General features: G+C 44.3%; 1 protein-coding gene across 2 annotated transcripts in view; it reads right to left on the bottom strand.

Moving 5' to 3' along the window:
- Positions 1-1,267: 1,267 nt before the first annotated feature.
- The window catches only part of wrap73 (WD repeat containing, antisense to TP73), a 152,164-nt gene continuing 135,709 nt past the window's right edge, over positions 1,268-17,722 (bottom strand). For both annotated transcript variants that reach the window (XM_070860467.1, XM_070860466.1), the window contains 6 exons: positions 16,765-16,899; positions 13,447-13,524; positions 7,973-8,078; positions 6,931-7,056; positions 3,198-3,389; positions 1,268-3,050 (listed from right to left, as the gene is read on the bottom strand). In XM_070860467.1, the coding sequence (XP_070716568.1) occupies positions 2,941-3,050; positions 3,198-3,389; positions 6,931-7,056; positions 7,973-8,078; positions 13,447-13,524; positions 16,765-16,899 (747 nt within the window). In that variant the 3' untranslated portion in view covers positions 1,268-2,940. The remainder of the gene's footprint in view (positions 3,051-3,197; positions 3,390-6,930; positions 7,057-7,972; positions 8,079-13,446; positions 13,525-16,764; positions 16,900-17,722) is intronic.

The following is a 17,722-nucleotide window of genomic DNA, read 5'->3' as shown; positions in this document are numbered from 1 at the left end:
CCTACTCAATATTGGTCCAGCTCTTTTAAAATAAAGTGCTGACGGATCTCAAATCAATTCCCTTCTGTGGGAATGTGTTCCACCTGTCCAGTATTTTGTGGGGAAATGTCATCTCCAACTTTACTCAAGGCTCATGAATTTTCTAATTATGTTCTCTTCCACACTCATTCTCCAGGATTGTTTAACTCAACTTTATCTGTACCTTTCATTGTTTTGAAGAACTGTATCATCTCTTCATAACTTAGTCCCCTGAGGTACAGAACATTCTAGTCACCCTTTGAATCTTTTCTAATGCACCCATGTCTTTGAGGTTGGGTGATTAAAAACATACTCATGAATTGGCCATTAACCTGTATAAGATCAGTAAAACTTGTTCAGACTTGTAAGGAACACCCAAAACAAATCCACAAAGACAACAGTACAATCAAAACAGATTATTTTCAATGTTGAATTCCAAATTGAGCCTCAGATTGTAGGTCAGTTCTCATTGACTGGAGAAGCGGTGACCCCAGGTGTACTGAGGCAGTTTTTCATCTTTATCGCGGTTCCAGCCATTCACCCAATTTGGCATTCACCCAATCAAAGATGGAAAATTAACAGGAAATAAATGTTTGATGCAGACCGTGAGTTTATAACATTTTGTACTCAACCATTAAACAGCTATTTGTGTTGCATCATGGCTTTTATCACTCAAAGCTTCTAAATCCCAAGTTCAGCAAACCTAATTTTCTATCCTCTTTTCAACCTTGGTGATGGCCCGAAGGGCCTTGTCCCTTCACATTTAAGTTCCTCAGAGAAATCTAGGACCTGGATTCAAATCCAACCAAGTGAAAAAGGTTTTGAAAATCTTAAGTGGGAGATGAAAGGGAACCAGATTAACAATGCACAGATTAAGCAAGCTAGCTCACTATTCATGGAAAGACCTATCACAACAAAGCGTTGTGAAAATCACCTCAGCCATCCTAATATGGGAAGCTGCTTGGCAGAAGCCAGCTGCTTCACCCCAGGAAGGCAATGCAGCACCATTCCATATCCTACCTCCTCTGTCCTTCCGCATCAGCATCAAGAGCTTCTCTATGAAGTGAGTGCATTTTGGATTTATTTTGACCCATAATTTGCCTTACTCCTTAAAGCTTACTTTTTAATCTATTCTCCCATTCATTTATGCCCTAAATCCTAAACAAAATAGCCCTTAATTCCAAACCTCAGCTACAATCCCAGATTATACAATATAATTTACATACAGCAATTAGTGAATATACAGACAGAGTTTGATATAAATTTTATTCGAAAAAAGTTACCATAAATAACTATATATAAATCCAATGCTACAAATATTTATATACAATCGAATATGTCATGTTTCAGTCATATACTGTTGAGCGATGCCATCTGCATCTGCAAGAACAAAGGCAGGTTTTGTGCACGAGGCAGGCCAATCTAGGTTTGACGTGGCTAAAATTTTATTTCACCACAAAAGTATGCATTACAAGGGCCTTATCTAAAGGTTACCTGCACATCAGCTGACAGCACAGTCCACACCGACCAGTGTGTTTATGCAGGTAATAAACAAATTGTTAACTGCACAACATGGAGTAAAACAGTCACAGTATCAAGGGACCTGGTCCAACAATGTTACATTAAAAAGTGAGCAATCCATTGACCTCCCTACGCTGGCAAACCAATGGACTGAAACATATTAGAGTAGGCTTCAGTTTCAACTGAAGTTTTTTTGGTTAAGATTTGTATTCAAGGCAAGGGGGGCATCACTACTGCCATATGGAACACATGATCTCTTTTTGCAGTACCCACTGTTGGTGTCAAACAGTCAGGTAAGATACACGAGATGCAGAATACTGCTCCCTTCTTCTGTGCTGTGATAACAACACCAACTCACACATTGGGACACCGATGTTCAGAGAAGTGACCACAGAAACTTGACGAGTGTCGAGGATCATTTATGAGCAAGACTCGGTCGTAATTTAGGACAGTAATGTTGCAATGAGGCTTTTTGTGACAGTTGGCATCGGGAGAAATTAATAGAAAAACAAGACGCCTTTTATAGAATGCCTCATCGCATCACAAAAGCTTTTCCCATACACTGACTTTTACGATCCTTATGTAGACAAATACACCAGCCATTTTCCACACAGAAAGATACCACAAACATCAATGAAATAAATGACCTATAATTTGGAGTTGCCCAGGACCTTAAACAAAATTGTGCACCTTTGAGAAAATATATGTACACATGATAGATCGTGAGAACAAAATTGCATTTATATATAGCGCCTTTCACATCTTCGGGATGTTCCGAAAGTGCTCCACAGCCAATGAAGTACTTCTGAAGTGTTATGTTGATTGACTTTTAAAAGAAGTGATCCCAAATCTTCATTTAGTTGAGAGATCTGGTTGATGGGCATACCAGAGGTCAAATCCAGAGACAATTATACAATTTGAGATGATGTTTTGGTCAACAGCCCCTGGTTCTATCACTTCAGCTTGACGTTGAATGACGACTGGACACCTTTCCAAGAATAATCTAGCAGCTCATTCGATGAAGTGTTGACAAGAGTTCCAACATCAGACAGAGCAAGGATTAAAAAATTCAACTCCCAAAAAGAAAAAGGGCTTCAATGAGCACTCAGTAAAGAATTAAGATCTTGTAGAATACATAAATTATAAATGCAATTATTTTTTTAAATGGCTTTGCTATTGAATCTGTCCACAAAATGATTGTAAAAGCAAATTTTTCACTTGTTTTGAACCACAAATTTCCATTAGAAGATGAAAAGACCATATTCCATAAGTAGTTGGTATAAGTAGTTGGTACTGTTGCAGTCGGTCAACAATGCTCGTTTGCTCTCAGCAATATGGCAGACACAAATGGAGCCAGACACTAGAGTGCACTTGCACCCTCCAGCTGCAGAGCACACATCATTAGCTTTCATCTGCCGTCTCCAAATAACACACACACATTTTATCTTTACTCATCAGCACTAAAGAGTCTCCATTGGGATGCCAGTGCAATGATAAAACCTGGAAACTATCTGCAGAAAGGACACCAGAATTCAAATGTTAGATGACAGAAAGCAGAAGTTCTTCACAAAGGTCAGTAGTATTTCTGGCATGAGTTAGGAAAATATGAAATACACATTCCCCAAGTCTTCAGCCCCTCTCAGCTTCCCAACGCTTACCTTCAGCTGGAACTTGCACAGACAGGCAGCCTGCAGGAGACCACAGGTACACCTTGTTGCTGCCAGTACAGATGGCCAGGCGAGCCCTGCATGGGTCCCACTGGAAGGATCGGACAGCAGACACTTGCTCCAAAACCACATACTGCTTCAGTTTTTGGGCATCCCATATCCACACAGTGTTTGGCATGTTATCTGGTGAAGGAGAAAAAGAAAGTGGTTATAAAATGAGTTTGTGCTGTTTATTTGGTGGATCAATAAGGAAGGCAATTCTATGGGCTAGGATCATTGAGCTTCTTCCTATTCTTGGGATTTCATCTACACAGAACCTTGTAAAAATCAGAAAACTTTCAGTAAAGAGTCGGAAAGAAAGTAAACACCCGAAAAATACTATGTACTAGTCATCAACAAGGGAGAATTATTAAATGGCCTTAAGTCATGGTCAAGAGAGGGGCCCTACAGATGAGTGCCACAGTAATGGTACTTGCCTGTATTTAATGAATTTCCCTTTAAAAGAAACGGAGTGACTGCTGCCAACGAACCGGAACCTACTGCTACCGACCGGAAGCTGCACGGAAGTGTTCTGTGCATAAATCTGTGGTGGTTTAAGTATGAATGTATAATAATAGTCATATCTCATCAATCTATGGAGCTATGGGTTGATTTAACAATGTATAATAATAGCGCCGGTTCGTTTAAGTATTAATGTATATTTTCATGGGGGGAGGATTGTGGAGATTTATTTGTACGGAGCGCGAGCTCCGTGTGAAGGGAAAGGAAAAGAAAATGAATAAAAATAAGAAAATTAATAAAAATTGACATTTACTGTGCTTTGCTGCTACAGATTTTCTTTTCCTGATGCGCTCTCTTTTCACCACCCCTCCCCTCCTTTCTCTCTGGAAGTGTTTTCAGTTAGCGAGCAACCGAAAAAAAACTGCGCATGCGCAACTACTTCAACTTCGTTGGCAGCAGTCACGTCCTAAAAGAAAAATCTATATTTATAGGCCAAATTTTGCAAATGGATGTTAAACTAAAGTTTGTGACCCAAAAAAACAATTTTGACATCGATAAAATATTACACTGATACAGCAGCGAAGATCAACAAAAAGCTGAAAAGTACCGCATTCAGCAGATATCCCTCAACTTCAAGTGCTCAACATAAAATGTAGAAAAGAAATGTGATTAAAACTTTCATATATCGCAAATGATAGCATCTCTTCCTCCAGACGGGGAATGAAGAAAGGGGAAAGCGATATATATTTTGCATTGCAAGGTTTAGTATACGAACGTTTGTTGTTCACAGGAAACGAGAAACTTACAGTGCTCCAAGTTTAGAACTACCAGGCAAGAAGACAGCAGCAGAGGAATAAGTCACTCATCCTACAAAAATATACTGAAAATTAACTACCTTGACCTTACCACAGAAAAACACACAAAGTTGTAGACTGTTTACAAAAACTCTACACAAGCTTCCTGCAGTCATGAGAAAGCACTGAAATGACAGGAGGTGCAGTAGAACAGTCCAAGGATAATTCTGCCTCAGTCTTTCCCTCCCTCCCTGCAGGAGGTGCCCAGCATTCATCTGGCTCCCTTCCCAGTCCACACTGCTGAATCTTAAACGCAGCAGAGTGAAAGGAGGGGCGAGGGAGAGGAGGGTGGGTGGGGGGGGGGGGGGAAAGAGAGTTGAAAGGGGAGGGGGGGGAAAGAGAGTGAAAGGGGAGGGGGGGGAAGAGAGTGGAAGGAGGGGGGGAAAGAGAGTGGAAGGAGGGGGGGAAAGAGAGTGGAAGGAGGGGGGGAAAGAGAGTGGAAGGAGGGGGGGAAAGAGAGTGGAAGGAGGGGGGGTGGGGGTGAAGAGTGGAAGGAGGGGGGGTGGGGGTGAAGAGTGGAAGGAGGGGGGGTGGGGGTGAAGAGTGGAAGGAGGGGGGGTGGGGGTGAAGAGTGGAAGGAGGGGGGGTGGGGGTGAAGAGTGGAAGGAGGGGGGGTGGGGGTGAAGAGTGGAAGGAGGGGGGGTGGGGGTGAAGAGTGGAAGGAGGGGGAGAGTGGAAGGAGGGGGAGAGTGGAAGGAGGGGGAGAGTGGAAGGAGGGGGAGAGTGGAAGGAGGGGGAGAGTGGAAGGAGGGGGAGAGTGGAAGGAGGGGGAGAGTGGAAGGAGGGGGAGAGTGGAAGGAGGGGGAGAGTGGAAGGAGGGGGAGAGTGGAAGGAGGGGGAGAGTGGAAGGAGGGGGAGAGTGGAAGGAGGGGGAGAGTGGAAGGAGGGGGAGAGTGGAAGGAGGGGGAGAGTGGAAGGAGGGGGAGAGTGGAAGGAGGGGGAGAGTGGAAGGAGGGGGAGAGTGGAAGGAGGGGGAGAGTGGAAGGAGGGGGAGAGTGGAAGGAGGGGGAGAGTGGAAGGAGGGGGAGAGTGGAAGGAGGGGGAGAGTGGAAGGAGGGGGAGAGTGGAAGGAGGGGGAGAGTGGAAGGAGGGGGAGAGTGGAAGGAGGGGGAGAGTGGAAGGAGGGGGAGAGTGGAAGGAGGGGGAGAGTGGAAGGAGGGGGAGAGTGGAAGGAGGGGGAGAGTGGAAGGAGGGGGAGAGTGGAAGGAGGGGGAGAGTGGAAGGAGGGGGAGAGTGGAAGGAGGGGGAGAGTGGAAGGAGGGGGAGAGTGGAAGGAGGGGGAGAGTGGAAGGAGGGGGAGAGTGGAAGGAGGGGGAGAGTGGAAGGAGGGGGAGAGTGGAAGGAGGGGGAGAGTGGAAGGAGGGGGAGAGTGGAAGGAGGGGGAGAGTGGAAGGAGGGGGAGAGTGGAAGGAGGGGGAGAGTGGAAGGAGGGGGAGAGTGGAAGGAGGGGGAGAGTGGAAGGAGGGGGAGAGTGGAAGGAGGGGGAGAGTGGAAGGAGGGGGAGAGTGGAAGGAGGGGGAGAGTGAGGAGGGGGGAGAGTGGACAGGAGGGAGAGAGTGGAAGGAGGGAGGGGAGTGAAGGAGGGAGGGGAGTGGAGGAGAGAGGGGGAGTGGAAGGGAGAGGGGGGGGGAAGGGGAAGGGAGAGGAAGGAGGGGGGGGGGGAGAGAGAGGGGGGAGGGAAGGAGAGGGAGGGAAGTGGAAGGAGAGGGAGGGGGGAAGTGAAGGGAGGGAGGGGGGGAAGTGGAAGGAGAGGGGGGGAAGTGGAAGGAGAGGGGGGGAAGTGGAAGGAGAGGGGAGGAAGTGGAAGGAGAGGGGGGGGAAGTGGAAGGAGAGGGGGGGGAAGTGGAAGGAGAGGGGGGGGAAGTGGAAGGAGAGGGGGGGGAAGTGGAAGGAGAGGGGGGGGAAGTGGAAGGAGAGGGGGGGGAAGTGGAAGGAGAGGGGGGGGAAGTGGAAGGAGAGGGGGGGGAAGTGGAAGGAGAGGGGGGGGAAGTGGAAGGAGAGGGGGGGGAAAATGGAAGGAGAGGGGAGGGGGAAAATGGAAGGAGAGGGGGGGGGGAAGTGGAAGGAGAGGGGAGGAAGGGGTGGGGCGGGGAGAGTTGAAGGACGGGGGGGTTGGGGGAGTGGATGTGGAAGGAGAGGTGGAACAGGGCGGGGGGGTGAGGGGGGGGCTGGAGAAAGTGGATTAGCACTGTAGCTCCATTCCATGTATTGGTCCCTCGGTGAGCAAGATCGATGTCCTTCCCAAACCCGATCTACAAAAATGTCTACATATCAACTTGGACCTGCCACCCTGAATTGTGGATTGAGGCCTAAAATCACTGAGCTACCAACCTTATCTTTAACCCACAGTATTGGTCCTATTAACATACCATTTCTGGTTGCTAAAAAACGGTTGTCTGGACTGAAGGCCAACATCCCAATACCCAATTTGGGATTTGCTCGATCCGAATCAGGCTTCACTGTCGGGACTTGAACCGGAGGCTCGCAAATCTCATCTGAAACAGAAAGACTCAGTAAGGTAAAGACAGAGTGCTATAACTACAAGGGGCCCTGCAAAGAATGCACTCAAAATCCCATCTTTTGTGCTGGGATCTTTGAAAGAAAGCATTAGAATGGTAAAATTCATTTTGTCCTTCAGTTGTTAAGTATAAAGATTTGCTGAATGTACAATTTTAAAAAGTTAACTCCTTCTTGACTGAAGAACAGTAACAAATTAAGGCTGAATTCAACATGAGCTCCCACCAAAAAAACACTAGAAGTATAGAATGTTACAGCACAGAAACCAGCCATTTGGCCCTTTACAGTCACTTTCACTTCACTTGGGTCACACATTCAAAGAGCCCTTTTCATTTCCAAGTAAAACCATTCAGCTGAAATCACAGATCAGAAGGAGATTAGTTTGGATGACAATGTAGGAAACTTCACGTTAAAAGTGTTCATTTGTTTGAAGTGCAAGCTTAGATAACGAAACGGGAGGAGCACTCAAAGTCACTAATTCATCAAGCTTCTGCTTTACTAAAAAAAGATTGTTCTGCTAAACGATGTGGCTGGGGAACTATGCTGAGTAACAGTGTGCAAGTAGGTTGTAGCTACTGCCTCGTTCAGCTCCACTCTTAAAGAGTGCATCCCTTCACATATAGTAGATATGGTTTTGCATGACAGCATTCTATAAGGAGAAGTAGAAGTCAAATTAACAGCTTTTCAGATTTGTGGAAACTGACAGAAAACGCAGGGGGAAAAAAATCTATTAAAATCCTTAAAACTTTAAAAAGACAAGTATCACCAGTAACTCAACTGCTGTGAGAAAGAAGCTCGCACTAAATGTTTAATGGATACCAAATGGCTCACCCTTCCTCTAACCTAGGCCAATGAAGAGTAAAGGGATTGCCACATTCCTTCCCCATTACTTACATTTACTCTGCGAGCTGAATAACGAACTTCCTCTAGTTGAAAGTGGAGGAAGGGACAAGACATCACTGCCCAGACCTGGACGGCTTTCTACCTCTTTATAGATAACCTGTAGGCAGAAAGGGAAGGGTTAATGGTTCTGTCACGTTTGTACATTTCTTATGCTGGCTTTTTTTAGCCAGTCCCTGCATGAAGCCCATGATAAACAAGAGAAAATATGAGGAACATGAAGGGCTCTCCGGGCAACTGGGGAAGTATGTGGGATTCAGGTGCTGAGCCAATTACTTCAAGATTCAAACTGGTCTATTCTTAGACTGAGCTGGTTCTTGACTAATTCAAGATGGTACTTTGCAGGGTTTAGATCGCAGAACAGATGTCTGATCTAGCCGAGCAGGTATTCAAATCCAGGATCTCTCGTATTTCTGCAAAGCAGCTAGTGCTCATGATGTTCAATATCCTCACACAAAGCTTATTTTAAGAACACACATGATATGTCGTATCATAGCTTTTCTTCTAACATGGCTGAATCATTCAGACCTCCTGCTTCTGACCAAAACAAACCAAATCCTATTCAACTTTCCATCATTATTCTGAACCATCAAACTAGCAGAATGCTGGGAGAAAAGGGAGCAGATAGATCCTGACTGAAGGAGTAAGGAACCAAACAGTCCTGCAGCACACAGCATGTTCTACTTCTGCAGCCATTCTGATTCAATCATCAACCGTGCCTCAATCATTCATCCTGGGTTACACTATACTAGAGAAACCGGATCCCCAGCTAAAGGATAAACCTTACTTTAAAGTCAGTGCACTGCAACACAAATGTAACTCGAGCTCACAAGTACTTCCATTACAATTTGGCTGTAATATTTGTTACAGACTAAAATCTATTTAACATACATCACAAATGACAATGATTCGTCAGTTAGACAGATAGACGTTGTATAGCTTGTTATTATGTCAAAATATCTTGAAGTGCTTCATAGAAAGAAGTCACTGAACTAAAAAGTAATGAAGTAGCCAAATACAGTTACTATTCTACACCACCAATAACCACGAACAGCAACGAGATGAATGGCACTTTTTGGTGGTATTGGCTGTGGAATGCATCTTGGCCAAAATAGAACTTCCCTACTCTCCTTGGATAGTGCCATGGGATATTTCCTGTCCCCTTAAAGAGGCAGATGGGATTTACTTCAATGGCCCAACCAAATACCATCTATTACGATACAGGGCATTCAAGTGACTGCCTAGAATATGTGCTCAAGCCGACCCTTTCTAACCCAAAGGCAGGTGTGTCACAGCCAAGGGGGTAAGTGATTGGCTGGTGATTGGTAAGTAGTTTTTCTTTTTCTTTATATCAGTAAGCAACCTTTCACATTGTTGTTGCCAAATTAAGTTAATTTAAGGGTTAAGTCATGGCAGGACAGCTCGGACATGTGTTATGCTCCTCCTGTACTATGTGGGAAGTCAGGGACGCTTCCGGTGTCCCGGATGACTACATGTGCGGGAAGTGTATCCACCTCCAGCTCCTGACGGACCGCATTGCGGCACTGGAGCTGCGGGTGGATTCACTCTGGAGCATGCATGATGCTGAGAATGACGTGAATAGCACATTTAGCGAGTTGGTCTCACCGCAGGTAAAGGTACACAGCCAGATAATAAATGGGTGACCAGCAGGAAGAGCAGTGCAAGGAAGGTAGTGCAGGGGTCCCCTGCGGTCATCCCCCTGAAAAACAGATACACCGCTTTGGGTACTGTTGAGGGGGATGACATCAGGGGGGAGCAGCAGCAGCCAAGTTCATGGCACCGTGGGTGGCTCTGCTGCACAGGATGGCAAGAAAAAGAGTGGGAGAGCTATAGTGATAGGGGATTCGATTGTAAGGGGAATAGATAGGCGTTTCTGCGGCTGCAACCGAGACTCCAGGATGGTATGTTACCTCCCTGGTGCAAGGGTCAAGGATGTCTTGGAGCGGGTGCAGGATATTCTGAAAAGGGAGGGTGAACAGCCAGTTGTCGTGGTACATATAGGTACCAACAATATAGATAAAAAACGGGATGAGGTCCTACGAGACGAATTTAGGGAGCTGGGAGCTAAATTAAAAAGTAGGACCTCAAAGGTAGTAATCTTAGGATTGCTACCAGTGCCACGTGCTAGTCAGAGTAGGAATCGCAGGATAGCTCAGATGAATACGTGGCTTGAGGAGTGCTGCAAGAGGGAGGGATTCAAATTCCTGGGATATTGGAACTGGTTCTGGGGGAAGTGGGACCAGTACAAACCGGACGGTCTGCACCTGGGCAGGACCGGAACCAATGTCCTAGGGGGAGTGTTTGCGAGTGCTGTTGGGGAGGAGTTAAACTAGCATGGCAGGGGGATGGGAACCTATGCAGGGAGACAGAGGGAAATAAAATGGAGGCAGAAGCAAAAGATAGAAAGGAGAATAGTAAAAGTGGAGGGCAGAGAAACCCAAGGCAAAAAACAAAAAGGGCCACATTACAGAAAAATTCTAAAGGGGCAAAGTGTGTCAAAAAGACAAGCCTGAAGGCTCTGTGCCTCAATGCGAGGAGTATTCGGAATAAGGTGGACGAATTAACTGCGCAGACAGCAGTTAACGGATATGATGTAATTGGCATCACGGAGACATGGCTCCAGGGTGACCAAGACTGGGAACTCAACATCCAGGGGTATTCAACATTTAGGAAGGATAGGCAGAGAGGAAAAGGAGGCAGGGTGGCGTTGCTGGTTAAAGAGGAAATTAATGCAATAGTAAGGAGGGACATTAGCCTGGATGATGTGGAATCGGTATGGGTGGAGCTGCGGAATTCCAAAGGGCAGAAAATGTTAGTGGGAGTTGTGTACAGCCCACCAAACAGTAGTGGTGAGGTTGGGGACAGCATCAAACAAGAAATAAGGGATGTGTGCAATAAAGGTACAGCAGTTATCATGGGCGACTTTAATCTACATATTGATTGGGCTAACCAAACTGGTAGCAATGCGGTGGAGGAGAATTTCCTGGAGTGTATTAGGGATGGTTTTCCAGACCAATATGTCGAGGAACCAACTAAAGAGCTGGCCATCCTAGACTGGATGATGTGTAATGAGAAGGGACTAATTAGCAATCTTGTTGTGCGAGGCCCCTTGGGGAAGAGTGACCATAATATGGTAGAATTCTTTATTAAGATGGAGAGTGACACAGTTAATTCGGAAACTATGGTCCTGAACTTAAGGAAAGGTAACTTCGACAGTATGAGGCGTGAATTGGCTAGCATAGACTGGCAAAGGATACGTAAAGGGTTGATAGTGGATAAGCAATGGCAAACATTTAAAGATCACATGGATGAACTTCAGCAATTGTACATCCCTGTCTGGAGTAAAAGTAAAATGGGGCTCAACCGTGGCTAACAAGGGAAATTAAGGATAGTGTTAAAACCAAGGAAGAGGCACATAAATTGGCTAGAAAAAGCAACAAACCTGAGGACTGGGAAAAATTTTGAATTCAACAGAAGAGGACTAAGGGTTTAATTAAGAGGGGGAAAATAGAGTACAAGAGGAAGCTTGCCGGAAACATAAAAACTGACTGCAAAAGCTTCTATAAATATTTGAAGAGAAAAAGATTAGTGAAGACAAATGTAGGTCCCTTGCAGGCGGATTCAGGTTAATTTATAATGGGGAACAAAGAAATGGCAGACCAATTGAACAAATATTTTGGTTCTGTCTTCACAAAGGAAGACACAAATAACCTTCCGAATGTACTAGGGGACAGTGGGTCTAGTGAGAAGGAGGAACTGAAGGATATCCTTATTAGGCGGGAAATTGTGTTAGGGAAATTGATGGGATTGAAGGCCGATAAATCCCCGGGGCTTGATAGTCTGCATCCCAGAGTACTTAAAGGAAGTGGCTCTAGAAATAGTGGATGCATTGGTGATCATTTTCCAACAGTCTATCGACTCTGGATCAGTTCCTATGGACTGGAGGGTAGCTAATGTAACACCACTTTTTAAAAAAGGAAGAAAAGAGAAAATGGGTAATTATAAACCAGTTAGCCTGACATCAGTAGTGGGGAAAATGTTGGAAACAATCATTAAGGATGAAATAGCAGCGCATTTGGAAAGTAGTGACAGGATCGGACTAAGTCAGCATGGATTTATGAAAGGGAAATCATGCTCGACGAATCTTCTGGAATTTTTTGAGGATGTAACTAGCAGAGTAGACAAGGGAGAACCAGTGGATGTGGTATATTTGGACTTTGAAAAGGCTTTTGACAAGGTCCCGCACAAGAGATGGTATGCAAAATCAAAGCGCATGGTATTAGGGGTAATGTACTGACGTGGATAGGGAACTGGTTGACAGACAGGAAGCAGAGAGTCGGGATAAACGGGTCCTTTTCAGAATAGCAGGTAGTGACTAGTGGAGTGCCGCAGGGCTCAGTGCTGGGCCCCAGCTCTTTACAATATACATTAACGATTTAAATAAAGGAATTGAGTGTAATATCTCCAAGTTTGCGGATGACACTAAACTGGGTGGCGGTGTGAGCTGTGAAGAGGCTGCAGGGTGACTTGGACAGGTTAGGTGAGTGGGCAAATGCATGGCAGATGCAGTATAATGTGGATAAATGTGAGGTTATCAATTTTGGGGGCAAAAACACAAAGGCAGATTATTATCTGAATGGCGGCAGATTAGGAAAAGGGGAAGTGCAACGAGACCTGGGTGTCATGGTTCATCAGTCACAAAGTGAGCAGGCAGGTACAGCAGGAGGTGAAGAAGGCAAATGGTATGTTGGCCTTCGTAGCTAGGGGATTTGAGTATAGGAGCAGGGAGGTCTTACTGCAGTTATACAGGGCCTTGGGTGAGGCCTCACCTGGAATATTGTGTTCAGTTTTGGTCTTCTAATCTGAGGAAGGACGTTCTTGCTATTGAGGGAGTGCAGCGAAGGTTCACCAGACTGATTCCAGGGATGGCTGGACTGTCATATGAGGAGAGACTGGATCAACTGGGCCTTTATTCACTGGAGTTTAGAAGGATGAGAGGGGATCTCATAGAAACTTATATTCTGACGGGACTGGACAGGTTAGATGCGGGAAGAATGTTTCCGATGTTGGGGAAGTTCAGAACCAGGGGACATAGTCTTAGGATAAGGGATAAGCCATTTAGGACTGAGATGAGGAGAAACTTCTTCACTCAGAGAGTTGTTAACCTATGGAATTCCTTGCCACAGAGAGTTGTTGATGCTAGTTCATTGGATATATTCAAGAGGGAGTTAGATATGGCCCTTACGGCTAAGGGGATCAAGGGGTATGAAGAGAAAGCCAGGAAAGGGGTACTGAGGGAATGATCAGTCATGATCTTATTGAATGGCGGTGCAGGCTCGAAGGGCCAAATGGCCTACTCCTGCACCTATTTTCTATGTTTCTATGTTACCTCTTCAGTTCAAACAATCCCCTCTCCCTTTTAATTTAAAAGAACCACTCCTACTTACACTTTTGGGGTTTCTGATGGTTGAGAGATGTTCCAATTCCACAATCTTCTTCCAGGTCACATGGTTTATGATTCTTACCTAGTTATTGGTTAGATCATTTCAATTAAAATTTACTCCAACAAAAAACACTTCACCCGAAAGATTCCACAATAATTAGAGCCAAAACTTTTCAAAAGAGGGGCTATCACATCTCAGAAAAAAGGTGGATCCAGAGCAGGATTTACCGCCGGAGATTTGATTACAGCAGTGATGCAAGTCAAGTTGCCAAAGAAGCACCCCACAGCTATAAGTCATTAGAAGTTGCATTGGACAACTTATCGAACAGTGCATGATGGACCCGAAGGGGCTTTAAAATATGGCTTAGAAGTTTGAATTAATATCAGTCAGTGAGCACCTGAAAGAGAAAGGTCATGGTTTCCTGTGTGTTTTCTTTTCAAGGCTAATCAAATCTGCTTGCAGTTTAAACATTTAAAAAAAGATGCATTTAAAAAAAAGATATAATCACTAGCTGTTTAGACAGCAATTGCTACACATGGAGCCAATTTGTTCATGCAAATGCGCACTTGCCTGAACCCTTGCAAGTATTTTTGCACCATTTGTACTTCGAATTTGAAACTACATTGAATATTTCCAACCAGTCACATATAGATGAGCACAATGTGGCATCATCCTTCACTCAGTCAAGGGAAAACAAGTGTTTGGGCAAAGTCTACTCTCCTTTCTTTTATTCCAGGCACAGTCGGTAAACTGAGGCTTTTCAGCATTGGAAGAAGATTCCAAGAGGTGATTGTATGGAGGTATACAAGACTGCAAAATGTACGGCAACGGTAAATCTGGAAAATTACTTTAAATTAAATTACTAGAGAAGGGCAAAGGGATACAGGTTCAAACTAATAAAAGGTAACTTTAGCACTAATAGCCAGAGGAATTTTCATTCCCGACATAGTGAACAACACATGGAATGGTCTCCCAGATAGAGGTCCACGGAACCATTTAAAAGCCAATTGGATGCTGCAACTGGGGGTGGGGGTGGAGAACTTTAGCATAATTTGGCATAGATGAAGTAAGATGGGCAGAATGACTTTCCTAATCCATAATTATCTTGGGACTTGTGGTAGTGTATTAGCTTATAAAAAAGACTTTGGTACAACCAAAACACAGGAACAGACTTATGCTCAAATAGATAAATAAACAATTTTTTTTGTTTAAAAAAAAGTTTGATGAAAGCTATGGGAGCATTGGATTCCCCATACTCAAATCAGATGGGTAAGTGCCCATTTCATTAGCCTAATTGTATAAAGGAGTAAAATACTATTTTTGCACAATAACTTAATCCAAGACTTACTCAAGCGAGCAATAATATGGGGGAGAGGAAGAAGTCAAACCATAAATTACTTCCTGTGTACTGAAAATTGGTAAAGCAGTCAGTATCTGGTTTGATGCTATAAGGAGAGTAGGAAACCACAGATTAAATCTATGTTCAACTATACCAATTTTATAGTGCCGTCTGGGTCTTGAGACTGTGCCACTCTCCTATATATAGTAGGTGATGCAATCATGCTTCCTGTAAACTGGCTCGATACCTTGTGCATGCGTAGACTGGCCATGTCAGTATGGTCAGTGTTCATGCATGAAGTGCTCGCATCATAATATTGCATCACGATTTCACGATGGACAAGATAAATGTTTCTCCGTGCAATTAGCAATGACTGTGTCATGATGTAATTATCAGCAAATGCACAGCTGCCGCCGAAATAGTGTACTTATGGGCCCCGGAAAGGCCAGTGCCAATTGAAAAGACCAATTTAAAAAAAAATGTATATAAAGTCTTCTGGACAACTATTTCTAAAACTCTGCTAAGTTTATCTTCATGTGTCTCCTGACTGTGGGGTCCATGCAGTTTACGACTTGATCTAGGGATTTTTAAAAAATACGATAAAGGTGACATAGATTCAAGTTGTTGTTTCAGAACAAATTTTAGCCAGCACAATGCCAGGTGTTATAGAGGACCTCCTGCCAAAATCTGAAAGTATTGGGACTTCGATGATTCTGCAAATGCCAGTGTTTGCAGTGTGGTGAAACCTGCTGAGCTCTGAACAGATTCTAAGCGATCCTGGTAGATAGATGGTTTTAATAGTTAAAATCAGCATCATTAATATAGTGCTTGCACTACGATGGCATTTACCGGCCGGGACATTGACTGGCCACTGCTCAGATATCGGCTTTCACTGCCTGTGAGACTTCCAAGTCACTTGCCGTAACATTAGGTAGTGTGAGTGTTCTTCAAGATGTGTCTTAGCAGACCCTTTCACCACATGACAACATTCCTGATAAAAATATTTATCTTATACAAATATTTATCTCTGAAAAAACAACAGAAACTGGCTATGTCCACTAATTGCAGTTTTGACTCTCCCACATAAAAATGGGAAGAGGTAGGAAAATGAACAGTTAAAGCTCCAGATCTACTTCAGGTCTTAATTAAAATACTGGAATGGCCAAAGGACATTAGATACTGAGCAAGCGATGCTGTACTCCCTCATCGGCCAGTCTATCTGCACAAGCTGGGAACTACAATAGATTATTTAAATAGGCCAATCAGAAGCCAATAACTCAAATCAGCTTAACTAAGGATGTCTGAGTACAGGGTCCCTTCCATATGGGGGACAATCAAGATCTCACTGTACACAAGATTAATCTATTCAGGCTTTAAAAACATGTCCATCTTAAAAACAAAACTCCCAGATGGTTACCAGTTCCAACATCTATAAAATGTAAGCATTCCCCACCTGTGAAGAATACATTGGATATAGGAGGCCATTTGGCTAATTTTAATTCATCCATTAGAGTTAAACACATACATTCCTTCCATCACCTCAACTGAGTCCTCAGCCCGTCTAATTCTCTCACTCCTCTACCAAGAACACCATTCAAAGTCTTGATCATACTTCCCCACCATGAGCTGTCTACACCCCAAGCCCTAGAATTCCCTCCCTAAACCTCTACGCCTCACCTCGCCCCCCCTCCCTCTCCTCCTTTAAAACCCTGCTTAAAAACCACTTATTTGACCAAGCTTACAGTCACCCTTCCTAATATCCCTTTATTTGGCTCGATATCAACTTTTGTCTGATTACACTCCTGTGAAGCGCCTTGGGACATTTTCCTACATTAATGGTGCTATATAAATGCAAGTAGTTCTTATGTGGAGAAGTTCTTTCAAAAATCTGTCCTAAACGTTCCTTTCACCAGTTTTAACCAATTCCTGCTGAGATCTGCCAGTTGGCCATTAATTTCACTGACCTGTGTCACATCTCTTACCTTTTCATCATAACTCCCAATGGCCAGAAACTGGCTGCTTGGACTCCATGCAACAGACTTCACACCGAGAGACCACTCGTACGCACTGTAGGTGGACAGCAGGCGCCCGTCCAATGAATACAAGAGGACTTTATACTGGAAGGAACAGAACAGGTTACTCCGTACTGAGGGAGAGAAGGAGAAAAAAACATGTCCCACAAAGCAATTTTCTACATTAAAATATACATGGCTAATTTGTGTTTAGAAGGGGCAGAAATAAGAGGCATTCCATATAGAGTTGAGAGCAGCACAAGACCAGCTCTGATTTTCCTCTAGAGGAGATCAATATTGGGTAACCTGTATACTCGTGCTGCTAACCTCTGCCCTTCACCCCCTTTTCTTTAATGTTGAAAGAAAAATAAATAATCTTGCATTTATGTAGCATTTCCCACATCTTCAGGATATCCAAAGCATTTCACAACCAATGCTTTAACCACAACTTTAAAGATAGTCATTATATGTAGAAAGTTGGCATACAGGTGCAGCAGGCGGTGAAGAAGGCAAGTGGCATGTTGGTCTTCATAGCTAGGGGATTTGAGTATAGGAGCAGGGAGGTCTTACTGCAGTTGTACAGGGCCTTGGTGAGGCCTCACCTGGAATATTGTGTTCAGTTTTGGTCTCCTAATCTGAGGAAGGACGTTCTTGCTATTGAGGGAGTGCAGCGAAGGTTCACCAGACGGATTTCCGGTATGGCAGGACTGACATATGAGGAGAGACTGGATAAACTGGGCCTTTATACACTGGAGTTTAGAAGGATGAGAGAGGATCTCATAGAAACGTACAAGATTCTGACGGGACGGGACAGGTTAGATGCGGGTAGATTGTTCCCGATGTTGGGGAAGTCCAGAACCAGGGGACACAGTCTTAGAATAAGGGGTAGGCCATTTAGGACTGAGATGAGGAGAAACTTCTTCACACA

Source organism: Pristiophorus japonicus, chromosome 18 (assembly GCF_044704955.1).
Source record: "Pristiophorus japonicus isolate sPriJap1 chromosome 18, sPriJap1.hap1, whole genome shotgun sequence".
Taxonomy (NCBI): domain Eukaryota; kingdom Metazoa; phylum Chordata; class Chondrichthyes; family Pristiophoridae; genus Pristiophorus; species Pristiophorus japonicus.
Note: the sequence above shows the minus strand (reverse complement) of the source record. Positions and strands in the feature narration are given on the sequence as shown.